General features: G+C 46.2%; 2 protein-coding genes across 7 annotated transcripts in view; one reads left to right on the forward strand and one right to left on the reverse strand.

Moving 5' to 3' along the window:
- On the forward strand, positions 1 to 27,688 carry CABYR (calcium binding tyrosine phosphorylation regulated). 2 transcript variants are annotated; one of them, XM_062201487.1, is made up of 6 exons: positions 1 to 54; positions 2,758 to 2,930; positions 3,027 to 3,080; positions 18,725 to 19,069; positions 22,671 to 23,274; positions 27,384 to 27,688. In XM_062201487.1, the coding sequence occupies exons 2-5, from the start codon at positions 2,783 to 2,785 to the stop codon at positions 23,267 to 23,269; spliced, it is 1,146 nt and encodes a 381-aa protein (XP_062057471.1). In that variant the 5' UTR covers positions 1 to 54; positions 2,758 to 2,782; the 3' UTR covers positions 23,270 to 23,274; positions 27,384 to 27,688. The 2 variants fall into 2 exon arrangements, with proteins under 2 accessions (XP_062057471.1, XP_062057470.1); XM_062201486.1 differs by lacking the exon at positions 27,384 to 27,688 and adding an exon at positions 24,363 to 24,611.
- The window catches only part of OSBPL1A (oxysterol binding protein like 1A), a 229,282-nt gene continuing 226,193 nt past the window's right edge, over positions 24,686 to 27,774 (reverse strand). For all 5 annotated transcript variants that reach the window (XM_062201480.1, XM_062201482.1, XM_062201484.1 and 2 more), the window contains one exon: positions 24,686 to 25,850. In XM_062201480.1, coding sequence (XP_062057464.1) covers positions 25,748 to 25,850 — 103 coding nt within the window. In that variant the 3' untranslated portion in view covers positions 24,686 to 25,747. The remainder of the gene's footprint in view (positions 25,851 to 27,774) is intronic.

Raw genomic sequence — 27,774 nt, forward strand, 5'->3', positions numbered from 1 at the left:
CGCCGGCAAGGGGGCAACGAGGAAGCTCGTTAGAGCGTAGCCGGAAAGAAAAAGGTGGGGGAGGGTCGGGAGTGGGGACCCCGCCTGCGGCCCCTGCAGGCGGTGGGCACCTCGGGGCGCGTCTCTCGAGTTGGGAGAGATGACTCGAGGTTCAAGTGTCGGGGAAAGCGGGGGTCCCCGGAGTGAGGGGGCGCCTGTGGGGCGGGCTGGCGAGTGCGGCGCCAATGGGCGGCGCCCGCTTCCTTCTCTGCACACCCCCGGGGTCTCCCGCATTTCCCGGTCCTCTCCGCGAGGGGAGCTGGCCGAAGGACGGAGCAGGCACAGAGCGGAGCCCAGGGCGTGGCGGTGGGTGCCGCGCCGCAGCCCCCACGCGCGTCCTCCGCCGTGGGCTCACCGTTTCCTTGCTCACGGCATTGCACCTGTGGCTGGGGGGGGGTGGGCGGGCGGGGAGGGAAGTTTACGAGTGGGCGGGGCACCATTGTCCGTCTAGTTTTTGGCGAGTACTCTGGAAAGATTTGGGAAGAGTTATTAAGCTGTTCTTAAAGTTCAGTTTATTTGAAAGGCTGTGAGAGTTAAATCTCCCATTTGCTGGTTCACTGCGCAAATGCCCGCAACGGCTGGGAGCCTGGAACTCCATCGGATCTCTCCCACGGGTGGCAGGGACCCAGACAGTGGAGCCATCACTGCCTCCCGGGGTGCAGACTAGCAGGAAGCTGGAATCTGAACAGAGCTGGGACTTGAGCCCACCCAGGCACCCTGATGTGGGATGTGGGAGTCTCAACCACGGCCCAAATGCGGGCCCCAAGCTGTCACTTTGAAACAATGTGTATTTGTGACTATGAATTTTACCCGTTTGTATAGTCTTTTTCTTTTTGTGTTTTCATTATAAGCCGCATTTCTTGCTCAAGGTGGTTCTGCATCCCTGGTCCGCCCTACAGGGTCCCAAATGGAGTTAGGGCACAGCTTACCTCCACCCCTCCACCCAGGGGGAGTTAGCCCCCTCCCCCTCCCCAGCTGGGAGCCCAGGCTGCCTACACAAAGTGGATTTGTTCCATCTGAGGCCTGGTAGCCTATTTGGAAGCCCATTTGCCTACACCGGGGTACTGTAAGAGTTTATATATGTGAAGTATAAAAGTGTATATATGTCATACATAATTATTACTGTCTGTGCCTTTAGTGCTAAGCATGTGGCTCTGGCAGGGTTGCACTACAGTTTAAAAGGTGGTTTACCTAAATCAAGTTCTTGTTGAGTGATATTCTGATAGAAGCTTCCATTAAAGGAGTTCATATACTTGGTTTTCAAAGAGTTTGCTTTTAGCAATACAGATTTCATTTTGTCCTGACCTTTGGGAAGAGGAGATGCATTTTTGACAGGCAGAGTTAGAGAGAAAGGTCTTCCTTCCGTTGGCTCATCCCCCAAGTAGCCGCTGCACTGATCCAAAGCCAGGAGCCAGGTGCTTCCTCCTGGTCTCCCATGCTGGTGCAGGGCCCAAGCACTTGGGCCATCCTCCACTGCCTTCCCGGGCCACAGCAGAGAGCTGGCCTGGAAGAGGGGCAACCGGGACAGAATCCGGCACCCTAACCGGGACTAGGCCGCATTTTAAAATACATACCGTTTTGCTGTTCCACGTGAGTTGCGTTTTGTTGGAAGATGGCCCCTTACATATTGCTGTAACTGAAAGGTGCCACTTAGCCCCGTGAAACTCCTCCTTCGGTGCTGCAGGGATGTGGCTGAGGACATGGCTCGTTATGTCACACGGCTCTCTCTATAAGGACCAGAGCAGATGTCATTCTCCCAAGTCCGTGATTGAAAAAGAAAAAGAAGTGAAAACTCAGACAACCTGAGTCATTAAACCACCGGTTTTCCGTTTCGTGCTAGCTGCTCGGGATGAATGGGAGGCATCTGTGTCAAAGCGAAGGCCCTGCCCTGCGATGCTAACCTTGCCTGCCTTAACTCCTCCCTGTTTTCCTACCATAATTTGCCCCTTACCCTTGATTAGATATCCTTTTTAAATTTTCCTCTTTTGTAGATATATAAGCTTTCAAAAAACTTCTCTATGAACACAGTTCACTGATACACAATTTTGGGTGGCAACCTCTACTGTTCTGAGATTGCAAATTGGACTACATGATACCCTTAGTACCACTTAAAAGCCAGAAATGCAGGAGGGGCCGCTCCAGGAAAATAAGACTTATGAAAAGAAGTGCTTATGATGGTGGGGGATACAATACTATGAAAAATAAGTTAATGCCTGCTCTGATTATTGTTAAAAACTAAGTGTAAAGCCAGAAATGCATTGGCATGACAGGCTACACTTCGAGGAACACAGAAACACTGTTGTGTAACTCTTTGATAAAATGTACAGAGAAGCCGGGCCGGAGCCCTGTGCTGGGAAGCACAGACGTGAGCTTAATTTGTCTTCTCAAAATGGTGCTGCCCAGAATATTTACTGAATTTTACAGAAATAGGTTTTGTTTGGTTGGCTTTTTGTTCTTTGCTTTTAATGATGATCCTGGGAGTCCTGTGAGGCCTCCCCTATGCGTTGTGTTGAGAGTACTAGATCGTTCATCTGTATGTTGTAAACTGTTTAGAGTGGAACGTTCTTTTAAACTACCATCAAGAATTAGCCCTTTGGAGATTAGAAAAGCCGGTGATTTGAATGGAAGAGACTTGTTATGGAAACTATAGTTAACTCCTAAAAATATTTTAGTAGATGGATAGACTGTTTATAAGACTGTGCTTTTTCTCCATTATAGTTGAGATTACAGACATCCTGCCACAATGATTTCTTCAAAGCCCAGACTTGTCGTACCCTATGGCCTCAAGACTCTGCTCGAGGGAGTTAGCAGAGCCATTCTTAGAACCAATCCGCCAAACATCACCCAGTTTGCAGCCGTGTATTTTAAAGAACTTATTGTGTTTCGAGAAGGTTAGTGACTGCTTTAGATGACGTATGTATGGCTTTGAAAGAGAAAGCATTTTAAATTCTGTGTCTATATTTGATTTCCTACATTTATTCCTGCAGGGAATACAGCTCTGGATATAAAAGATCTGGTTAAAAGATTTCATCAGATTAAAGGTAAGTTCCGTAAGGGATGATAGTTTTAATTATGCTTGTTACAGACTACATCATTACTAACATACGTTCAAACTTCAGAACGTTGCTCACAAATATAGGAGGCCAGTGCCTTATCCATTAGGCTACCGGGGCTGACATGCTCACAAATATAAAAGATTTATTTATTTGAAAAGCAGAGTTACAGAGAGGGAGAGACGGAGATCTTCTCATCTGCTGGTTTACTCACCTCAAATGGCTGGGGCTGGCCCAAGCTGAAGCTAGGAACCCAGAGTTCCCTGCTGGTCTTCCATGTGGTTGCAGGGACCCAAGTACTTGGACTATCTTCCGCTGCTTTCCCAGGCACATTAGCAGGGAGCTGGATCAGAAGTGGAGCAGCCAGGTCTCAAACTGGTGCCCATGTGGGATGCTGGCATCGCAGGCATGGACTTACCTGCTATGCCACAATGCCCACCCCAACAAATATATTTTTTTAAAAAAAATTTTTTAAAGGATTTGTTTATTTGAAAGAGTGACAGAGTAGGAGAGAGCTTCCATCTCTTGGTTCACATCCCAGATGGCCAGGCCTGAACTCCATCTGGGTCTCCCATGTGGATGGCAGGGGCCCAAGTACTCTGGCCATCTTCCTCTGCCTTCCCAAGTGCATCAGCAGGGAGCTGGATTGGAAGTGGAGCAGCCAGGACTTGAAACAGCTCTCTGATATGGGATGCTGGTGTTACAAGCCGTGGCTTAACTTGCTGTACCGCAATTCTGACTCCCACAAACATTTTCTGTTTAAATACTCACAGGATTTATTTTTAGTAAACCTAAGGACTAACATTTTGGAAGATTCTAAATCTTAAAAAAAATAAGGGGGGCATCTTTTGCTAACCATTTGGTACAATAAACACGTATGAGCCTTTAATGTAAACTGTGACTCAGCCTTTTCCCAATGTGCCTGTCTTTAAAGAAGTGTGATGAAATTTATAAAAATTGAATTTCATTGCAATACTTAAATTATAATGAGATACCTTGCTTAGGAAAGTTGTACAAGTCGAGCTTCACTAGTCTAAAATCCATAATCCACAATGAGCTCTAAAATGGTGCTCAATGTGAACTCAAGAGGCTTCCATAGCCTTGGCAGTTCATGACAAGAGCCTTGGGTGATTACTGACGTCATAAATAAGAGTGTCGATTGTTTAATAGGCAACAGGAGTCACTGTGCACTTACTTCCCATGTAGGAACTCTATCCTTAATATGTTGTACTATGCCAGTTAACGGTAAAACTAGTCTTCAGACAGTACTTTATACTTTGTGTGTCTGGGTACAAACTGTTGAAATCTTAGTATATACTAAGTTGATCTTCTGTATATAAAGATAATTAAAATGAATCTTAATGAAGAATGGGATGGGAGAGGGAGTAGGAGGTGGGATGGTTTGCAGGTGGGAGGGTGGTTTTGGGGGGAAAAACTATAATCCAAAAGTTGTACTTTTGAAATTTATATTTATTAAATAAAAGTTATATTTATTAAATAAAAGTTTCAGATTTGGGAGCATTTCGGGTTTTTCAAAAGTGATGCTTAGCTGGTAAGGTCTTTGTGGATATTTCAAAATCCAAAACACTCTGAAATCTGATAGAGTGCTGGTCCTTGGCATTTCAGATGTGGTATACTCAACCTGTATAAACACTACTGGGAAGACAATTTTTTTTTTAAGAAAATGCTAATATCTCTGTTTTTTCCCATGATAGTTTCACGGCAGTTCAGGCTGGTGGACAGATCAATTTGATGTCCTGCCCGTACTTTCTGCTCTGACAGTGTCTCTATGGAGAGAGACATTTTTCAGTAACCAGCGGTCTCTGGCCTGAGACTTTGCGATATAGTCCTCAGTGTACGCATGGAAGAAAGTTGTATTTTGTTGTGTGGTAAAAACCCTGTGAGCATGACAGCAGGAAACTAAGTTGACAGGAGTAATGAAAAGTTTCAATAGGAGAAATAAGGCAGAATTTACATCAGGAAAATTTGGGAAGAGCATTATAAGCAAGAGCAGTTATGACCAATGACAGCCACAGGCTCACATGTCTACAGGAACAGCAAGGGGGGCCAACGCTGTGGTGTAGTGGGGTAAGCCACCATCTGCAGTGCCAACATTCCACATGGGCACTGGTTTGAGTCCTGGCTGCTCCACTTCTGATCCAGCTCCCTGCTGATGCACCTGGGAAAGCAGTGGAGGATGGCTCAAGTCCTTGGGTCCCTGCATCCACATAGGAGACCCGGAGGAAGCTCTTGGCTTCGACCTGGCCCAGCCCCAGCCTTTGCAGCCGTTTGGGGAGTGAACCAGCAGATGGAAGATCTTTCTCTCTGTCTCTCTCTGTACTCTGTTACCCTGACTTTCAAATAAAATAAATAAATCCTTTAAAAAAATGGCAAGAACTAGCTCTTCACACAGTGTGTGTGAAGTCCAGTGGGGGAAATAACTAATTCTTACTACATTGGCTGATTATTGTTTTGGAATGATAAGAGAATGAAAAGGTAGAATTTGGTGCATTGTCAGCCACTTTTATTCTGTATCACTTTTGGTGATATTAATAGATAACCAACATAGAGAGAAATGAGGAGTATGACCTAGGAAAATGTAAAAATCATGAGGGTTTGGATCTGCAGTGAAAGGGACATCTAAAACAGGGAGCAATGTTTAGCACAGCCAGGGGCAGCATCCGCAGGGCTGAAGAAGGAGGTGCCATGATTCTGGAATACCTGTTGTCTGGCTTCTTCCCTGCAGGGACCTAAGGGTGTTCTCGGCTCACCCCAGCGAACAGGTCTGGTACTTGCTGTTACCAGGAGTACGTACAAACGAGTGCAGCACATTAACCATCCTTCCCCTTCTCATGAGCCTAATTTCCAAAGCGATCACAGTTGCTGTCTTTGTACTTGTCTCCTCTGTACCAGTTGCTGTGTTTGAAAGTTGGAGTACACAGGCTTGCATTTTTGAGAGTGGTTGCCTTGGTCTGTTCTCTGTTGCCATAACAAAATACCTGATTCTGGATGAGATATAAAGAGGCTTATTTGGTGTTTGTGTCAGCACCCTCCAACCCCTACACACGGTATCACAACATGGTGAAACAGCCCCTTAATTACTCACTCTCATGAAAACTAGCCCAGTTCTGCAAGAACTAACATTAGGGGCTGGTATTGTAGTGTAGAACGTTAAGCCTCTACCTGCAGTGCCGGCATCCCATGTGGGCTGGTTCGAGTCCTGGCTGCTCCACTTCTGATCCAACTCCCTGTTGGTGTGCCTGGGAAAGCAGTGGAAGATGGCCCAACTTTTTCAGCTCCTGCGCCCACATGGGAGACCCAGAAGAAACTCCTGGCTTCAGCCTGGCCAGCCCTAGCCATTGTGGCCATTTGGGGAGTGAACCAGTGGATGGATGATTGTCTCCTCTATTTCTGCCTTTAAAATAATCTTAAAAAAAAAAAAAAAAAAAAAAAACTACCTGAATCCCTTTGGAGGTGATGCTTCAGAAAGCCCTGGCTCTTGAAGATCTGCCTGCTGTCCAGGCTTGCAGCACATGAGCTTTGGAGGACAGTCGACTCCAACACCAGCCTATTGTGATAAAGCTCATGGATCTTCATGGTGGATGGCAACTGGCAGCTTTGAGCTCAGTTTGTTTACTGAAGAATTTATCTGCCCTTTGACTTAGCAGGTAGACTAAAATACAGATTTTGGTCCAGTTGAGTTCACTTTTTTGAATCTCAGGGTTGAAAATAGATTTAACAAAACCAGTGGAGCAGTATACTTTCACTGGAGGTAAGGAGTGAGATACTGCTGCTTTAAGGAGATTGGCATGGCAAGCAGATAATACTGAAAATAAGCTCATAATATTATTGGGAAAACTGTGGTTCTAGTTTATTGGGAAGATTGTAAGGTCTCATGAAGGTATAGCTAGAAAATACAAGGATAGAGTTCAATGTTGATGTCTAATCAGTGTTAATCAGTTTGATTAATTTGTTTGCTTTTTATTGTCCCAAGTGGTTTCTCTCTGGACAGATGGTGGTTGGTTCTGTTGTAGACACTGAATGAGTCCACCTGCACCCAGGAAAGCATTACTCTGGGCTAGAGAGAGAGAGATGTACTGGGGCTACACGTGCACTGTAACATTCCCATTTGGTAGGGCGTTTCTTCCCTTGAGTGATACCCGCCTACCTTCAACTGGCTTAATTTCCCAACTGCTGTTCTTGAGGGAGTTCTGGGTCAGTTTGGCTGGATGGTGGTTCAGTTCTCCACAGCAGAAATATAAATGTAACAGGTATGCCTTTTTTCATCCAAATCTTCCCTTGTGTTGATGCCAGTTCTATGTGGATAGTGATACATATAATACCCTACATGTTTGACTGTTAGCCCCAAGGATAAAGGTGTTCCCAGGACTTCAGTGACTTGCAAGATGGGGAAATGAACTATTTGAAAACTAAATCTATTGACCCTTATTCTAGTCTTTTAGTCTCTTAGGTGTGAGGCAAGGTCAGCTTAAAGATAGCGCCAGGTGTTAGCACTCAGTGATGTGGGAAAACCTACCTGCCATCCTGCGTATCAGATATGAACATGAAAGACGTATGCTTTAAAGAAGCCTTAGTGGGAATGTTGTATTCTCTGAAATTATTCCCAAACTGGTTGGTTTGCTGCCTAATAGCATTCCTGCTTAGCTGTCTGTATGCATGGAAAGTGTTGATAAGAACATGCCTGCACACAGCATTTGCTTTCGGTAAGCACTTTATTGTAGGACTCTTTCCTGAAAAGTGAGCCATTTTTGGTAGGCTTCATCATAGGAACAGTAGTGTTTACCCATCTCCCAGTGGGGGACGAAAAAGAGTAAGACATGGAAGCAAACTCTTCTTCTCTGTCTGCTGTCAGGTTTCTCTGTTTTCCGGAGCCTAGTGTCTTCAGATGGATGATCACTGGCTCCACCCAGGGCCGTCTTTGTGGCATCTGTCCAACAGCTGCCCGTTTCCTAAGGAGCTCATGCTGGGAAGCTCTTCCTTGGATCCGCCTCACGTTCTTCTGAACTTTGGCTCAAGATCTCCTCGCTGACATGTGACTCGAGGACAGCTGTCCCCCTCCCCCCGCCCTGCATTTCTCTGTGTCCTCTGGAAAGTTTCCTCATTAGTCCAAATCAGTCGGTACTTGTTGGGATTGTTAGAAACTCGGGTGATGTATGAAGGCAAAACCGTCCTCTTAAATTCCACAACTTAGTGTATGCTTAGGAAGAGGAGGAAGGGAATGAAGTTAATACTCATGAAGTAACTGTTCTGGACACTTAAATGATTCTGTCCGTTCAGACAGCCTCATGAAGTAGTTGATGCAGTTTTACTCGAGAGCAGTATGAGACTTGGGAGTGCTTACATAGCGTCTATGCTTCTATGAAGGAATTGGTTAGGACCGTGCTCTTCCCAGCACGGAGTGAATGACATTTTAGCATCCCTTTGGACAAACCTTAGATTCTTGAACTCAAGAATTAGAGAGGAGTTGGAGCCCTTTTTCCATGCTGTCGTCTTCCATGCTTTTCTCTCTCCCTTGTTACCGTCTTGTGTTGCGCAGAAGCCCAGACAGTGCTGTCGTCTTCCATGCTTTTCTCTCTCCCTTGTTACCGTCTTGTGTTGCGCCTGAAGCCCAGACAGTGCTGATTCTCCTCTTGTTGCCGCCTGAAGAGGGCAGGTGTTTCCCCTTCTGACAAGCAGCTGATATCAGCCCCGTGTCACCTCCCATCCCTCTGAGCCTCACTGGGTCCGCCCAGTGTCAGCCCTACCCTGGCTGCCAACAGAGGTAAGCAGTAGCCACGTCTCTGGCATCATCAAGGTGACCTAGTCACCTGGATCCCCCTCTCGGTCACCCTGTGAGCTTTTCTAATTGATCCTGGACATGCCTGGATTGGCCACATGCTAGTAAGTGCAGTCCTGAGCTGCTGCTGATCGTTGCGTTCAGTTTAAATTCCCGTGCAGTAACAAGGCAACTAAGCAGATCACTGTTACTTATTCATATAAAGTATTCATAACATTGTCTTGAGTTTTTCTGGTGCCAAATTCTGTTGCTAGGCTTTATTTTTATAATTGGCTGCGCATCCTTATAACCATTCATATTTAAACAAGGAATATGTCTGTCTTAGGACTCTTCATATTCAAATAGTGAGACTCTGGCACTACTATGAAACTTTCCCGATTCCCTAAATGGGGATGGGTATTATACCAAAATGACTCTTTTATTTCTTAAGCCCTGCATTTGTGGCAGTTTGTACCAAGGTAAGAATTTCATTAAATTTAGAAGAACTTTGATTTCCTGGTGGTGGTATAGGTGGTGGGAAGCTTAGGTCCATTGTATTTTTTCCATTACAGTAAGATTAATCAATTGGAGGAATGGTTTAGACTATGGAAGGCCAACTAAATCATTGGGTCATTGGTATAGTAAAAAAATAGGGGTCAGAGTAATGAGCAGAAACATGGGGTCAGGATTAAGGGAGAGGGCATCCGGTTGGGAAGGAGATGGAAAAAAATGGGGGAAATGAAGTCAGGTTGCCAAGCTGAGGTCAGGAACCCTGGAAGACAGTCAAGACATGGGGAAAGAACCCCTTGGGTCTTATTTGTAGGGTGGGTCTGTCTGTCGGTATATCAATCTACTACCCGGAAACTTTGGTAGTCATAAAATCCAAAGTCTTTGGTGTCATAGTGATACTTTCGAAAAATATTAAATTAGTAGACTTTAATTTCTGATGACTCCTAACAGTCTTTGCTCTGTTGGTCTCTACCTGTCGAAGCATTCATTTGCTTTATGAGAAAGGCAGATATAGCTTGGAGCAAGGATGTCACTACCCAGTGTTAAGTTTCTGAAGTTCATGGTAAGCAAGCTAGCACTTTGGAGTTTGCAGAAGCCTGTTATTGTTAGCAGATGATTTTCTTGAAGTTTCCAGAGCTGGATTTTGATTTCAGAGCCAAAGATTCAAATGTTTATTATACATAAGCCATAGAGGAGGAAAAGAGAGAGGATGTGAAATCAGTTCCCCTTGGAAAGGAAAGGGAAATGAACAGTCCTTGTTGGCAGTGGGACTTGGGGGTGGAGGGTGGCGGTAGAGCCTACAAGGTGCTAGTCCGGTAGAAACTGCGGCTAAGGAAGGCAGGCGGGTTCTCTGAGAATGCCCTCAAACCCAAGCAGAAGGCTTGTTGTTTGCTTTCTCGGGTACTCTAGATTGCCTGCCTCTCAGTGACACTGTGTGGTTAGCGCGCTGCATGGAACATACACCACAGTCAGCACCTACCTAGCTTTCCCTACTTTACCTGCTCTTATGGTGATTTATGATAGGAAGGCAGGTCCAGTATCAACTACTCCATCAGAGCTGAAACAAACCGCAGTAATTGTTTTGTATCAGGCATTTTGTAAATGTTTTTTGAATGAGAGACATTGAAGTAATAGAAATCATGGGGACTCACTGGGCTTGAAATATACTACTGCTGGTTTCCTGTGGCCTAGGTGTGGCTTTTAGTGGGTCCAGATAATTTTGGGTTGTCCAAGTGATTGGCAAGGAATCGGGGCGGGGCTAGGCAAAGTGAGCAGAGGGCTAGAGACCATAGCATGCCACTTGAGGATACAATTTACAGTGGATGGCCAGGTGCTGCAGAGGACCAGGTCTGGAAGGGAATCTGCTGTTCCTTGAGTTCGATAAGCAAATGGGGCGCACTCTGCACAACACTGAAGCAGTGAATACAGCAAGGTCCGAGACCAGAGTTAAAATTATACCAGAAGCAATGAGCAGCCAGCAAAAAGGACAGTATCAGAACAAGAGCTCACTCCAGCACCGAGGGTCTCTTTAGAAGAGGGAGGGACTGATAAAGGAGCAATACCCCGAGGATAACTAAACAAGAGACCTTTAAACTGGGAAGGAAGGTATTTTTCAGATCTAGTCAATTCTGCCATAAGTGAGTACTTTAATGCAGCTGAGATCAATTAGAGAAAGTAAACCCTTGCCGGTTGTCTGAGTAACGGTATGGACATTCTGATCGCTCCACAGGAGGCATGCACAGCTCTGAGTGTGTCCTACCTTTGCCATCCTCTCTCATATTTCATGTCTTCATAGACCTCATGCACCAGACTGATGCTGTTCGTCATCCTCTGGAAACACGAATTGGCCAATTTGCCAGATGTTGTGCTAGGTGAAATTCATGGGAGGAGAGTTTTCAGCTGTGATGGAGTAGTTGATACTGGACTTGCCCTCCTATCAAAAACAACCATACAGGCTAGGAAAAGTAAATAAAATGAAGTCAGTGCCTGGATTCTTGGGAGAAGGGATTCATAGGAATTGAGCTCCATGTTCATCCTGATTTTCGCCCAGAGGGCGTTTTTCCGATTCTTGTGCGGCGCAATGGAGCCCAAGCAGTGAGTGGAAGTCTGCCTGGGAAGAGGTAATAGCATTTCTGGCTGCCAGTGTGGCTGAGATTTGGGTGAGAGTACCAGAGAAGAGGCATTTTCAGAAAGCCCTCCAAAAGTAAGCAAAGAAAAAAAATTCCCTAGGATATTGTTTTTGGATAACTTCTAGGCTGCTCACGTGTGAGCAGAAGAGACTAGTTGGGAGACTGAAATCCAAGTAGAGATTTCAGAAGTGGTACAGTGTTGGGAGTTTTTCAGTTTGGGCCTAACAGAAATGAAGAGACTTTTTTTTTTTTTCTTTAAGATATATTTATTTGAAAGGCAGAGGCAGAGAGAGAGGTCCTCCGTCTGCTGGTTCACTCCCAGGCCATGGCAGAGAGCTGGATCAAAGTGGAGCAACCAAGACTCAAACTGTTGCCCATCTGGGATGCCAGCACTGCAGGCAGCGGCTTTATCCGCTGTGCCACAGCGCCGGCCCTGAAATATGCTAACTTTAACAAAATCTAAAACCAAGTCTCAAAAGGATCAAATTGATCTGCCATTTTTAGAGTAAGTCAATACCATTTAGAAGAAAATAGAGCCTCTTCAGTGCATCATGATTGTGAGCATGCAATTGAAAATTACCAGACATCTGGGTCCAGCATTGTAGCATTTTATTTTTGAAATATTGAGAGGCAGAATTATAGATGGAGATTCTATCTGCTGATTCACTCCCCGAATGGCTGCAACAGCCAGAGCTGGGCCAATCCAAAGCCAGGAGCTTCCTTTGGGTCTCCCATGTGGGTTCAGGGGCCCAAGCACTTGGGCCATTCTCTACTGCTTTCCAAGGCCATTAGCAAAGAGCTGGATTGGAAGGCAAGCAGCTAGGACACAAACCGGTGCCTGTATGGGATGCTGGTGCCGTAGGCTAAGGCTTAAAGTACTATGCCTCAGCACTAGCCCTGTGGTGTAGCATTTTAACCCATGCTTGGGATCCTGGCATCCCATATGGGGACACTGGTTCAAGTCCTGGCTGATCTGCTTCCAGTCTGCACCCTGATGTGCCTGGGAAAGCAGTGGAAGATGACCTAAATAGTTGAGCCACAAACACCCACGTGGGAGACCTGGATGGAGTTCCAGGCTCCTCGCTTCAGCCTGGTCCAGCCAGGTAGCTGTTGTGGCCATTTGGTCGGGGGGGTGAGCCATCAGATGGAAGATCTTTCTCTGTCCCTTTCTGTCACTGTGCCCTTCAAATAAATTTTAAAATTACTAGACATTCAGTAAGCAGGAAGAAATGACTCGTAATCAAGGAATAGAACATAAAATACTTAATGGAAGATGACCAATTGAAGAGCCAAACAGTAGAATTACTATGTGAGGACTGAAAATTAACTGTGATTAATGTTTTGAAAAGATAGGCAAAGAGGTAGAAAACTTTGAGAGGTTGCAAATCCATAAAATAAGAAACAAATGGTTATCCTGTAATTGCTTAAAAACATATTGGCTGACTACTAGAAGACAGAATTGGAAACTAAAAAGCAGGCCAATAGACAACCAAATTAAAGCAAAGAGAAAAGCAGTATAACACAGTAGACATATTTAGGACATTGCAAAATAGCTGATAGTGTTATCGGAGTTGCAGGAGGAGAAAATGGTAAGGAAGTAGTATTTGAAAAATGGTGGCTGAGTTTCCCCAGTCTGCCTTAAGAGATACCAGCTTACGGATTCCAGAAGTCTGGTGAACAGAGCATGCTGAATACAAAGAAAACAATACTATTGTGGAACAAACATCTTAGTCAAACTGCTAGAAAGAAGATCTAAAACAGAGCAGGCAGGGTCCAAGAGCATGAGTGCTTTGTCACCTGGGGCTGCGTGCCTGTGGCCCCAAACCCATTTAGGATGTTTGAGGCAGAGGTAGAGAGTCTGCCATGCCACCCACTCTTTCTTTGGCCTTCATTGAAGCTGGGAGAGAAGAGTTGGGTTGGGTAGAAATGTGGGGTGGTGGTGGTGGTGATGGTGATCCAGGGAGATGTGGGAGGAGGAAGAGGGGAATGAGCCAGAGAGGTGTCTTGCATTTGGTGTCACTCCACGTGGCCACCAGGCCCAGGGCGTTAGCTGGTAGAGCTGGGGAGGCAGGGGGAGAGCCGAGGCAGAGGGTGTGGCGGGGGAGATGCCACCTGGGCTACGCCTGGATGCTGGTTCCCCCCACTCTGGCCACTGTCTTTGCTTTCCACCTCCTGCAGCCCTAATTACTAGCCACTTTCCCACCGGCCTCCTCTTATTGCCAAAGCTGTGTAAATGACCTAAAAGCCAAGGCACCTACTGTACTGAGTGCCTTGTCATGTGGTCACCTGCTGTGTGCCTCTGTCCTTCACATGCTGTGGTCTTCTTAGTTTTTTTTTTTTTTTTTTAAGATTTATTTATTTATTAGAGTTATACAGAGAGAGAGAGAGAGAGATCTTCCATCCGATGGTTCACTTCCCAGTTGGCTGCAATGGCCAGTGCTGTGCCGAACCGAAGCCAGGAGCCAGGAGCTTCTTCTGGGTCTCCCACGTGGGTGCAGAGGCCCAAGGGCCTAGGCCATCCTCTCCTGCTTTCCCAGGCCATAGTAGAGAGCTGGATTGGAAGTAGAGCAGCCAGGTCTCGAACCGGCACCCATATGAGATGCTGGCGCTTCAGGCCAGGGTGTTAACCCGCTGTGCCACAGTGCTGGCCCCCATAAGGTTTTATTCCGTGTTGATGTCTCAGTCTGTCACATAATAGAAGCACAGCTAATGATTGGTGAATGGGGGTCAGGGAAAGGAGGAAGATAGATGGATCCCTACTTCTCACTGTCTGGTGTTCAACACGGAATGGTTGGAATCCTGTTTTAAACTTAGACTGTGTGCCAAACAGCCTCCAAGCCTGTCCAGCGCTGTTGTGAGCTCCCCCCTGCAGGCCGTACGTGGCCTCCTGTCTCCCACTTATTCTGCTCCATCTCTTCTGGTCTCTAATACCTTTCCGACTTGCTTTTCAGTGCTGGAATTTGCCTTTTTCCTTAAATTCCCCTGCAAATTATGGGCCCCATGGCTCCCCCATCTCCACGAGTTCTGGCTATTCTGAGAAATGTGATATACTTGGAATTTACCTCATTATCTTATTGGTTCCTCCAAAAACTGAGGTTTTTCAATGAGTTTTCAAGTTACCAGTTTGAATCACCTGATTATACTTCAAAAGGAACTTGTACAAATGGGAATGCCTTTAGTTAGGCTCCTAGCTGTAGGAATGTGTACAGTTTTTGTTGTTGTTGTTAAGTAGAATCAGATCACTTAAGTGATAGTGGGTTAATCCTCATAAGATAGGTCAGCTCAACCCTACATAGCAAACCTAGTTTACAATTTAATTTCAAAAAGTTTCCTGCTACAAACATTATCTCAGGGTTACAACCCGCAATTATTGGACTTACTAAAACATCAGAGAGCAGCTGTTTGCCATTCTTAAAACAGGCACCAAGAGGAACTCAATATAGATTTATATATGTATGTATGTATGTATGTATATGGTGGTAACTAGTATGTATCTATGTGCAAACACTGTCTTACATATTCTAAACAGCCAAATGGTTACTCTAATGCTTTGTATTTCATATACACTGTGAAAGTTTGAGATATCTAGACTCAATTTTTTGAATTGAAATACATCTTTTCAAAATATACTCAGATATACATATGTGTGTGGTGAGTATACAGCTTGTTCAGCTCTGTGTCGTGTAACAAGATGCATTCCTTTAAATGCAGCATGAGACAGTTTGTACAAATACCAGTGCATTTGCACAAGCTACAATGGCTGTGACGTTGCTAGACAGTGTCTCATGGGCCCACCATTATCACAGCAGCCCCTGTTGAGCAGATGTCCCTGTGCCGCACAGGCATGTGCAGACAGTTACATGTGTTTTTACACAGGAGGGAGAAAATGGCACCCTGGGTCTTACCACCCAGTTGAGGAAATGACCAATTTAATTTTAAAGCAAAGTTAAACATGTTAAGGCTTTTCGTTTGTAATTTGATAACAAGTTTCCAAAATGTGTTTGTCTGTGTTTTTCAGTGGGTGGTGTTGGTTCCTTCCCCTTTTCTTTGAGTTGTTTATGGAGGACTCCCAGGCGCACTATTCATGCAGTCGCCACCAACACTCCCGAGGTTAGAACTGTCCCCCAGTTTACAGGTGAGGCAGGCGGCTGAGCATTTCAGCCAGAGCCAGCACAGATAAAGCTGTAGGAAGGAAAACAAAGTAAATTACCCGACTAAACTCTTACTGTTTCAGAATTAAAATACGTTACTTTCCAGAATGATTGTTAGTTAACAGGGGACTTGGAGACCAAAAGGCAGAGACCAAAAGGCACTGCCCCCCCCCCCCCCCCCCGTAACGATTTATTTATTTGGGGCCGGCACTGTGGCGTAGCAGGTTAAGCTGCCACCTGCATGCTGGCATGCCATATGGGCGCCGGTTCTAGTCCCCGCTGCTCCACTTCCTATCTGGCTCTCTGCTATGGCCTAGGAAAGCAGAAGAAAATGGCCCAAGTCCTTGGGCCCCTGTACCTGCATGGGAGACCCGGAATAAGCTCCTGGCTTCGTCACAGCTCCAGGTGTTGTGGCCAATTGGAGAGTGAACCATTGGATGGAAGACCTCTCTCTCTCTCTCTCTCTCTCTCACACTAACTCTTTCAATTTTTTTTTTTTTTAATATTTATTTGAAAGGCAGAGTTGCAGACAGGGTGAGACAAAAATTGTCCATCCTCCGTTCACTCCCTAAATGGCCACAACAGCGAGGCCTGGGCCAGACCAAAGCCAGGAGTCTGGAGCTCCCACCTGGGTCTCCCCTGCACACACTGCTTTCCCAGGCACACTAGCAGGGAGTTGGATCTGAAGTGGAGCAGCTGGGACTTGAACTGGCGCCCATATTGGGATACTGAGATGTAGGAGGCAGTGGCTTAACCTGCTATGCTGACCGCATAAAATGTCTTTTTAAAGTATTTAATTTCTTCGATATAACCCCAGGATTCTCCCCCTAGATAAAATTTTAGTTATGACAGACCCGGGAGGGAGATGCGTTTCAGAGGGCACACGGCTGCTGCCAGGGGGCGGCGGGCAGCAGTGTTGGCCTCTGCAGATGGCCAAGGGGTTGCCAAAATCCACGCCCTAGGCTGCTTTGGTTCTTGAAGGCTCCTGGGAGTGGACTTTACAGGAAACAGTGTCCCAGAGGCCTTGAGTGGGTTGCTCTGGGCGTGGGGAGGTCGGTCTGGTTAGGGAGTCGCGCTCTTTCCCTTCACTGACCCATGGGCCTCATCCCGGTGTGGGGCCCTGTGCCACAGCTGCCCCACACAGGCGGCTCTCCCTGCTCTCGCCCCTTGCCTGGTGGTGGCCAGCTGGGCCGGTGGGCAGGCAGGAGGTTCCTTGGTGTTTGGAGTGGCCCCGGGTACCTGGTGGTGGGTGAGGCCTTCTCAGCATTGCTGCCCTTCATCCTCAGGGCAGCTAAACTCCCAGATCTGTGGTCAGTCCCGAGCCACGCTTCCTGTTTGTGCTGCTGAGCTAGGACGCTTGTCTGATGCTGGTGTGGGATCTCGCTCTCTGGCCTTCTACCCTACCTCCAGCTTTCGTGTGAGGCCTGTGGAAAACTGCTTGTGTGAACTCCTCCTAGGTGTGCAGTCCCCAGCCTGGCCCACGTTTGTCATTGCCAGGAGGTTAAGTGTTTGGCTTGATGCCTCCTCACCAGCTGGTCTGACCACAGCCCTTTGGCTCTGGGCCCTGCCACAGCTGGAACATTTGCTGTCCCTTCTCTCCTTGGAGGGGCTGGTACCTCTGGGGAGTCACGTCACTTACGACCTCAGCTCTAATGGACTCAAGCAGAATTATGATTTCATGGCTTACCTGGCTTTTTTCTGGTTTGGCTGGAGCGATTTTTTTTGTACCTTTCTGTATCTTAAGCAAGGTCAGGCTTGTTTAAATCGGATTCTTCCCATTATGTGGTGTCAGCTCCTAAGATCTTGGTCAGTACCATTATTAGATACTTGTACTTTTTTCCATGCAATATTTGCGTACCTGTCGTCTCCTCTACTGAATGTGAGCTGAGGTCTCGGCCTAACGTCTCTGTGCTTAAGCACTGGAATGTAAGCATGGGTGAGGCTTTGCTAAATTGTGTCTGGGGGGCTTTCTGAAGAGAAGATTACAAAGAGTTTATTGTTCTAAGTAGAGAGAGGTACCAGATTTTTCTTCTTTGGTCTTTTTGGAACTTTCCTCTGTATTGAGCTTTTGACTTGGTGTCAGTTCCAGAATTAGACACTTAACTTGAATTTTAAATCATTTTTTCATGTGTTTTAAGAAATCAGGTTTTCCTGTGTTCTTTGGGAAGCAGCTGAAGATAGGAAAACCCATCTCCAAACAAATTCTTGATTAGAAGCAAAGCACTCTTGGAAAGCAAATGCTGCCTTGCCCACAGATTGCATTACGGGATGAAATAATTTGAGAAAGTCCTCAGTGGCAGGCATGAAAACTCGGTGAGAGATACAACCAAGGTGGCTGGACAGGTGCCCAGGTGCCAAGCACAGGGACTTCACGGCAGTTTTTCCGCTTTAGGACTTCCTGGAGGTCAGCTCCCGTGACCTCCCAGCCCGAGGGAAGTCTCCTCGGACCTGAGGATTCCAGAGGCCACGCCTGGACTCGGCCCCCTTTTCCTATCATCTTAAGCTGGGTTCGTATGATTCCACTCTGACAGCAGGACCATCATTTTTAAGTGAGACGATATGACATTCCCTAATGTAAAAAAGCTGATAGTCTCCCAGTTTGCCAGTTCATCAAGCTAATCTTCATGTGCTGACTTTCTTACACTGAGCAATGCCTTTATTAATTTGACAGTCTCTTTCGTTAACTTATTATGACAGCAGCTGGAGACCAGATTATTGTCCAAGTTGGCCTCTCTTATTTATTTCTTCCTTTCCTCGGTTTTGTAGAAACTTTGGATCAGGAGCTTTTGCCATGCAGGTTTTCACCTCCCTTATTTCTAAAGTTACGATCCTTCCCCCAGTATGGATGGCTTAGGGTGGTATCTAATTGTCATCTTTTTACTGTGCTATTTACTGTCACTTCTGAGGGTCCTGGAAACACAGGAAGACTTTAACCCACATTGCATCAGAGCTGTTGGGAAATAAGCAAAGATTTATTGACATTGACATTTGAGTGTTCAACCTGTTGCTTTCTTTAAAATCCTTTTTTAATTAATGCTAATTAATGCATCTGGCTGGTATTTTTAGTGGAGAAGTGGTCAGAAGGAGCGACACAAGAGAAGAAACCAGGATGCCTAAAAGAGCGAGAAGGAACATCTGTAGTTTCCCAAGAACCTACACGGATGGAAAAATCGACAGACACAGAGGAGGACAATATAACTAGACCGCAGTACAGCAACAAAACCACCCAGTTTCCATCAGTTCATGCTGAGCTCACAGAGCCTGAGGAGATGCCTGAAGCAGCGCGTGGTCCTTCCAAACCCACCACCCCTAAGGTCACCACCCCACCCTCATCACCATCTCCAGCAGCCGTCCCAGCAGAGTTTGCCTATGTGCCAGCTGACCCAGCTCAGTTTGCTGCTCAGATGTTAGGTAACGTTTCATCTGTTCGTTCTGATCAGTCTGAAGTGTTAATGGTGGATGTGGCCACAAGTATGCCTGGTGTCTCTGAGGAGGTACTGGGCTCGGAGGCTGCTGAAGAGCTCCAGGTGACCAGTTCTCTCGTGTATTCTGGAGAGGTGGTAACAGTGGAGGTTGTGAGCCAGACATCCGTGCAGGTAGATTTGGGTTCTAAAGCTAACGACCGTAAGGCTGAACCATCAACGGCTTCCTCATACCCCTTGCAGGGTGAACAAGAACCTCCTGCTCCTGAGGTCCCTTTGCAGGCCGATGTTGAGATTACATCAGCTGTTCATATATCATCTATATATAACAATGAGCCTGTGACTGAAGGAGTTGTTTATATCGAACAGATACCAGAACAAATAGTTATTCCTTTTACCGATCAAGTTGCTTGTCTTAAAGGAAATGAGCAGTCACCACCAGTTAGTCCCAGACCTGTAGTAGCCAAGACAGCCTCAGGCCTGCCTAGAGAGCCTGCCAAACGTGCACGGTTGGAGGAGGAGAAATACGACTCCTCAGGACACACAGTCCCGTTCTCTGACGCCTCTCTGAGAGGTCAGCCCGAGGGACCTGCAGAACCCCCGGATGCAGAGAGCTTTATCAGAATAGGCTCCGCGAAATCTCTGCACCTGGAAGTGGACATGATGTCCGTAGACCCTGGCAGTACTGGGCAGGAGTCCAGGGAGAACTCTGCACCCTGGGGGGCAGAGGGCAGACCTGAGCGCTCAGGTGCACCTGTCAAGTCATCTAGTGGCCCCTTCCCTCCTGCTCCAGAAGGTCTCCCGGAGCCAGAAATGGAACCAGAAGGGGAAGTCTCACCTGAGGAACAGGTTTGATGAAGCCAGGTAAGAGAATTAGATGTTACACAACTACAAATTGCGTTTCAGGCGGCACGGTATTTCAGGGAACCATCTAGGTAGGCTAGATGCAGATTGGCCAAGGTCTTTATTTTCAGTAGTGTTTTTAAATGCCAAACCCATTTAAAGGCTTTGCTGTATTTGAAATTTTACTCTAAGGTGAGTGATTTTAAAGTAACCTCCTGAAAGGCTGGCCTCAAAGTTTGGTCATCCAGTACTTCTGTGCTAGTGTTTTGGGACACTTTATATAATATATATAATTTTTTTTAAGGAATTTATTTATTTGAGAGGCAGAATTAGAGAAAGGGAGAGACAAAGAGAAAGGTCTTCCATCTGCTGGTTCACTCTCCAAATGGCCGCAACAGTCGGCACTGGGCGGATGTGAAGCCTGGAGCCAGTAGCTTCTTCTGGGTCTGCCACACAGGTGCAGGGGCCCAAGCAGTTGGACCATCCTCTGTGCTTTCCTAGGTGCATCAGCAGAGAGCTGGATTGGAGGTGGAGCAGCTGGGACTTGAACTGGTGCCCATATGGGATGCCAGTGCTGCAGGTGGAGGCTCAGCCTACTATGCCACAGTGCCAGCCCCCTGGACATGTCATATTTTAAATATATTATTAAAAGCCTGTTGTCAGATAGGCACCGGGTTCTACTCCCGGTTGTTCCTCTTCCAGTCCAGCTCTCTGCTGTGGCCTGGGAAGGCAGTGGAGGATGGCCCAAGTGCTTGGGCCCTTGCACCTGCATGGGAGACCAGGAAGAAGCACTTGGCTCCTGGTTTCGGATCGGCATAGCTCCGGCCGTAGCGGCCATTTGGGGGGTGAACCAACGGAAGGAAGACCTTTCTCTGTCTCTCTAACTCTATCTGTCAAAAAAAAAAAAAAATATATATATATATATATATATATATATATATATATATGCCTGTTGTCAGGTACAAAAAAAATGTGATCTGAATATTCCTGTGGCAAAACTGTCATTAGGGAGTATTGTGTGAAATTTCTCACTTGTGAATGTAAACTCAACTACAGCACTGCATTTACGTAGGCTGTGGCATTTAAAAAGCCAAAGAAATGGTGGTGTGTTTGACTGCTTTCGCACCGGGTCAGCAGAGCCCTACAACCAGGTTTGGGGTGCTGGAGCAAGCATTTATTCCTGCCTGGGGGCTCCCTGCAGCTGAGGGAGCAGCTTCATAGCTGTATGGAGAGAGGGAAGGTCAAGTCCAAGTTCTGTGGTGCAGGGGAGCAGGGAGGTGGCAGCGACAGAAAGCAGAGCCTGGCACGTGATACTCCGTGCAGTTCAGATGGCTGGCTTCCTTCCATCAGTTCCCCAACAGGTGCCCAGATGAAGCTGCTGTCTTGGCAGCTGACCTACCACCAGTGTTGTCCTGGGCCACAGACTGTGACCTCCAGCACCATCTATTTATGGCATTTTGGCTGCCCACCCTCCTGCCCTATCTGGCAGGTAACTGCCGAGGCCCCCTCTCTTCAGGGAGGCAAGGAACGTGCGGGAGCCAATGCCCCCACTCCTGTTGCAGGGACTCTTGACTCCGGCCAGTTAGAATGATCAACAAGTGTTACCAAAGCAGGTGTTAAGACTAAAGACCAAATTCTGGCTGGCAGTGTGACAGGGATTCTGCACAGTGGGAACGCAGAGGTCAGTGCTGGGAGTGCAGCGTGCAGACTGGCTTTGTCCTCGTGGCTTAAGCAGCACTTCCAGACCAAGTCACTGTTTCCAGGTACTTAATTGTTGTTACAGTAGAATGGAGTTTCTCAGCACTTGAGATATTTAACAAGAAAACCCAGATTGAGTTATCAAACTCTATTTAAAAAAAAAAAAACACACACACACACACACACACACACTGAAGACTGGGCTTTTTAAACTAAGCTTTGAAAAAAGGAGTTGAAAGTGTCTCAAGCTACTGAAAACACCGCTAAATCACGTCTGGTATAACTCCTCCCTGCATCAGGGTGAGTGGCCCCTTTGGGCACAGTGGCGCTCCTCCCGAGGGAGCTTTTCTCCTAGGACCTGGCTCTGAGACAGCACTGCCTTCAATAGGCAAGTGACACTGGGCACTGCAGACTCCTTGTGTAAGCAGAGTGACAGCACTCCTGGGCCTCTGTTCTTAACGCTGTGGGACTGAGCAGCCTTTTACTGTCACCCAGGACCTAGGATTTCAAGCCTCGCCTAAAGGGAGTGCCTTCTGGGGCACTGAGTTCTAGAGTATGTGTGGGGGATAATGGTGCTGTGCAGGGCCAGGGTCCAAGACACCGCCTAGTACCTGATTTCCTTAGGAAAGAAAAAACATTACACAGATGGATTAACGTTCCTTTTAGTAGCTTAACACTCTTAAGTTGATTTTTGGGTAGAGCTGAAAGCTTTGTTAACTGTCCATTTCCTCTGAGGCTGCCACAGGAGCCATGTCTGAGGTTCAGGTGCCTGGAAACAGCCGCTTAGAATGAGGTTGCTACTTCTGCTCCATCGGTCGTGTGCCCTTGCCATCTGCCATCACCATTACACTGTTCCCATTTTCCAACTGTAGAGAATCTCTCTTCACGTTACCAGACACAATTTACATAGTCCTCTCTATAGCATGCTTTATGGCACACGTTACTACGACTGTTTGTATATAAAAACGTTTACAAAGACATTACTGTGCATAGCGCCTGATACAGAGACCAAACCTTTAATGCCTGCAAATTTTGTGTTTTTTTTATAGCAATAGCAGCAAGCGAAGCAGGACAACCACCACCATATTCTAACATGTGGACCCTTTATTGTCTAACTGATATGAATCAACAAAGCCGCCCATCACCGCCACCTGCACCTGGGCCTTTCCCCCAAGCAACCCTCTATTTATCTAATCCTAAGGATCCACAGTTTCTGCAGCATCCACCGAAAGTTACTTCTCCAACTTATGTGATGATGGACGACAGCAAGACGACCAGTGCCCCACCTTTTATTTTAGTAGGTTCCAATGTTCAGGAGGCTCAGGATTGGAAACCTCTTCCTGGACATGCTGTTGTTTCACAGTCAGATGCCATGAAGAGATACGCTGCAGTACAAGTACCCATTGCTGTTCCTGCAGATCAAAAATTCCAGAAGCACACCCCAAATCCCCAGAACGCTAGTCCTCCTACGAGTGGAAAAGACGTCCCCAGGCCACAAAGCCCAGTTTTTCTTTCTGTTGCTTTCCCAGTAGAAGATGTAGCTAAAAAAGGTTCAGGATCTGGTGACAAACGTACTCCCTTTGGAAGTTATGGTATTGCTGGAGAAATTACTGTGACTACTGCCCATGTTCGCAGAAAAGAAACTTAAAACTGGTAGGTAAATTTCCCTACCATAATATGTGGGTCTTGAGTTTTCAGCATTTGTTTGTTGACGTGGAGAATGAGATATTTAAACTGAACTAATAGGTAATGAGTTGGGATATAAGCTAATATGTGGTTATTGTCTCCAACTTAACCACCGGTTACTAAAAATGGGTGTTATACCAGGGATTTGATGTCCAGTACATGAACCAATCATCTTTGAGTTCCTGGTTCTTTGTCTAGTGCTGTGGTAGATTTTTAAAACGGGAAAAGAAATGTAGCTGGCATATCAAAGGTGTGGGGATGAGCTGGAAACAGCTAGAATTAACTGTAGATAGAGTGATTTTAGCATTCCTAATCATTTTGAAATATTTGATTCACCCAAGCTGGTATCCCTCCTCGCACGTGTGGACAACGGTGAGGAACAAGGTACTGTATGGGAAACTAGTGGGTGTTCCTGTCGCGTGTAAACTGACACCTGAGTATGAGCTGAGAGCCTGGCTGGAAGGAGGGTAACAAAAGATGAAGGTGTTGGCCGGCACCAGCATTCCGGGTTCTAGTCCCGGTTGCTCCCCTTCCAGTCCAGCTCTCTGCTGTGGCCTGGGAAGGCAGTGGAGGATGGCCCAAGTCCTTGGGCCCTGCACCCGCATCGGTGCAGCGCTCCGGCCTTTTGGGAGGTGAACCGACGGAAGAAAGACCTTTCTCTCTCACTAACTCTGCCTGTCAAAAAAAATGAAGGTGGAGAGGGGTTGTAAGCAGCGCAATGACAGAGCCAGATAAAACCTCAGCCCGAGTCTATGTGGAAAATGGACTGGAAGCAGGGAGAGAAGTTACATGTTAGACACTTTAATTTGAATTACTTCAAATAGTCTGAGACGGGCAAAAGTCTGGATTTCATTCATTGGCAGGCGCAAGTACTCCAGTTATTCTAACACAACTCTTCTGAAAATACCTTAGTAGACTTTGAGTAGGGCTGTTTTCAGCAGGAAATGCTAGAGTTACCCTAATACAAAAGTACAGGTAAGTAAGAGCACTGATCTTGCACTCAGATGCTGAGCTCCCAAGATTAAAAGTTTCAATGTTTATATTCTTCCTAACAGATGCTGAAAATGACGCCATTTGAGTCAACCTGCAAGGTGGAGTCTGCCACCAAGCGTAATGTATCAATAAACTTCATGCAAGCATAAAATCCAGGGTTCTCATTTTTTAAGTGAGGAGGTATTCAAACCACCAAACCCAGGAGGCTGTAAGTCCTTTGAGATCTGGGAAGCACCAGCATTTTCTGTACTTACCAGAGAGGCATCACCCAGTACCTAAGTGCCTGGTTAGCCCTGGGGTGGTGGCACCTCAAGGACACGTCTCAGAATAGTATTCAGATGCACTCATGTTGCCCCTTAAGTTTTAAGAAACCACACTTTGGATGGACATTCTAAAGCCTTTATTTAGCATCAGGTAGATTATTTCAAACATTGGTTAGTTTCAAGACAGCGTTAAAATAACTTAACTGGCAACTACCTAAGGCCCCTGGGAGCAGTATCTCAATCTGGGGGTTGGATGGATAAATACTACAAGATTAGATTAGTATACCCCAATTAAAGGGGCAAAACTACTGTACAGTCGGTCTCCATACATATTTAAGTACACAGGTACCTTGCAAACTTGAAATGCACAAGACCTCCTTTCATAACAGTTGAATGCTCACACACACACACGAGTGCGGCTCACTTTCTCTGGGGGCATCTGCCACTGGAAGCTAAAGCATTTAAAAAGCTTTGTCATAAACCTATGTTTAGAATATTTTGTGAATGGCTAGATTTTATACATATTTTCAATTCAAACATGTACAATTTAAACATTTTAACTCATTGATTTCAGAAATTATAAAAGTGAATTCAGAACACTAAGTAAATGAAACACCTTGTCCAGTTTAGGTAATCCTGATAGGAAAATCCTAATCTTTTCTTTTTAGAGGCAGTAAGGGTTAAAATGGAGAGGTTAGTATGAACAAAAGCCATCTTATTGTAGTGTTTACAAAATGACATCACCTCTACATTTGAGCACATGAACGTTGTATAGAAGAATTCTAAACACGTCAAAGTTATATCTAAAACATTCAAGCATGACAGCATAAAAATATTCAAAATAACTTGATTTGGGATTGCTATAGAATTCCATAAAGCTCAAGTTACATTTGGGTATAAACCTTCAGGAAATATGGCAACAGCAACCATAAAAAGCGCAGTCTCCAGCACTCTTACCTCTATATAAAACAGTCTTCCAAATAAGTTGTTTTGGATAGCAAAGTTATGCATCTCTCCTAAGGCCTTCATCATCACCATGTGCCCTACTTTTGTTGGGTGAAATGCATGTTCTCTCATGAGCAGACTTTTTTTTAAAAGATGAGTAGAAACCAAGAAAAAAATTTAAAAACCTAGGTTTAAGACTTATCTGTAGATTAGCCAAACACCCTGACTTGTCTGCCACTTTAATAAATGTCAGGCAAATTGGAATAGTTTCTGTCCCAATAGCTGCCGGAGTAGATCCAGTCCTGGGCTCCACTGTACGGATTTGGACCTTGGCGGAACCACCTGTTTGAAGAGAAAGGATGAGATTTACTGGAGCTATAGTTCAGCTCTTCTCACTAGAGGGGCAGGCACTCGGAATAATATTCCAAAGGGGGTAACGATAGCACACAAGAGGATTGTGGATTTTCCACAGCGTTTAACAATACAGTAAGTACCACTCAACAGAAGTAGGAGTTGAGAGAAAACAATGTTCAGGACCCTGGTCCACTGACCTTTCTTTTAAACAATTAGGATTTAGGATAAGGAAACTTACAGACTGTGGTGATATGTGACAGTAAACACCCTCTAAACTTTTTTAAAGATTGATTTATTTGAAAAGCAGAGTTAGGCAGAGAGAGGTCTTCCATCTGTTGGTTCACACCTGAGATGGCTGCAATGGTCAGAGCTGTGGCAGCCAGGAGCCCAAGGACTTGAACCATCCTCCACTGCTTTCCCAGGCCATGGCAGGGAGCTGGATCAGAAGTGGGGCAGCTGGGACTCGAACCAGCACCCATGTGGGATGCTGGCAGTGGCTTTACCCGCTACACCACGGTGCACCCCGCCTCCCCCCCCCCCCAAAGTCTTAAAGCTCCATTTCAGAGATGAGGAGCTGATTTGTCAGCAGTTAATTTTTTTTTTTTTTTTTTTTTTGACAGAGTGGATAGTGAGAGAGAGAGAAAGGTCTTCCTTTTTGCCGTTGGTTCACCCTCCAATGGCTGCTGTGGCCGGCACATCTCGCTGATCCGAAGCCAGGAGCCAGGTGCTTCTCCTGGTCTCCCATGGGGTGCAGGGCCCAAGCACTTGGGCCATCCTCCACTGCCTTCCCGGGCCATAGCAGAGAGCTGCCCTGGAAGAGGGGCAACCGGGATAGAACCCAGGGTGCCAGCGCCGCAAGGCGGAGGATTAGCCTGTTAAGCCATGGCGCCGGCCAGCAGTTAAAATTTTAACTTGCCTGGGGAAAGCATCTGCCTGCAATGCCAGCATCCCATATGGGTGCTGGTTCAAGTCCCAGCTGCTCTACTTCCCATCCAGTTCCCTGCTAATGCACCTGGGAAAGCAGCAGATGGCCCAACTACTTGGGCCCCTGCACCCATGCACTCTTTTGGGGAGACCCAAAAGAAGCTGTCTTCAGCCTGGCCCTGGACTTTGCAGCCATCTGGGGAGTAAACCAGTGGATGGAAGACTGATCTCTATCCCTCCTAACACTTTCAAATAAATATTTGAGAGAAACTCAGGCTGGACTTTAAAGACTCGGACTTCTCTAATACGCTATATTCATAACCTCCTGGCGTCAGTCTAGTCCCTATCCGCTACAGTCTCAAGTTCTAACATTACTATAGATTCCTACCTAGGCTTTATCTGGCTTTTCTACTTCTAAAATGAGCTGTTCTAATAATTTTCTTGACCTCTAAAAAAATCTTTTCCATAGCACTAGCTCTCTCTAGTAATGGAATGTAAAATTACTTGCTCAGAAGGTTCAAAATTACTTTTGTTGGGGCTGGTGCTGTAGCGTAGTTGACTAAGCCTCTGCTTGTGGCTGGTCTTCTTCCAATCCAGCTCTCTACTTATGGCCTGGGAAAGCAGCAGAGGATGGCCTAAGTGCTTGGGCCCCTTCATCTATGTGGGAGACCTGAAAGAAGCTCCTGGCTCCTGACTGGCCCAGTTCTGGCCATTTGAAAAGTTGAACCAGTGGGATGAAAGACCTGTCTCTGTAAAAGAAAATATTAAAAACAAATTTAACATGTTCTAAATATGATTTAGCTTTCAGAGTAACACTTCTGCAAACAGGTTTCTATACCTTTGCCAGTCTTTCCAAATAAACTGCTTCTGGAAACTATAAGAGTAAGGTGGTGCCGGCATCCCATATGGGCGCTGGTTCGAGTCCCAGCTGCTCCACTTCTGATCCAGCTCTCCACTATGGCCTGGGAAGGCAGTACAGGATGGCTCA

Source organism: Lepus europaeus, chromosome 9, assembly GCF_033115175.1.
Source record: "Lepus europaeus isolate LE1 chromosome 9, mLepTim1.pri, whole genome shotgun sequence".
NCBI lineage: Eukaryota > Metazoa > Chordata > Mammalia > Lagomorpha > Leporidae > Lepus > Lepus europaeus.

Coding starts and splice junctions, on each gene's coding strand:
- CABYR (XM_062201487.1), top strand. CDS start 2,783: ATGATTTCTTCAAAGCCCAGACTTGTCGTACCCTATGGCCTCAAGACT. Junction 3,081..18,724: donor AAGATTTCATCAGATTAAAG/GTAAGTTCCGTA, acceptor TGGTATTTTTAG/TGGAGAAGTGGTCAGAAGGA. Junction 19,070..22,670: donor GTTTGCTGCTCAGATGTTAG/GTAACGTTTCAT, acceptor TTTTTTTTATAG/CAATAGCAGCAAGCGAAGCA.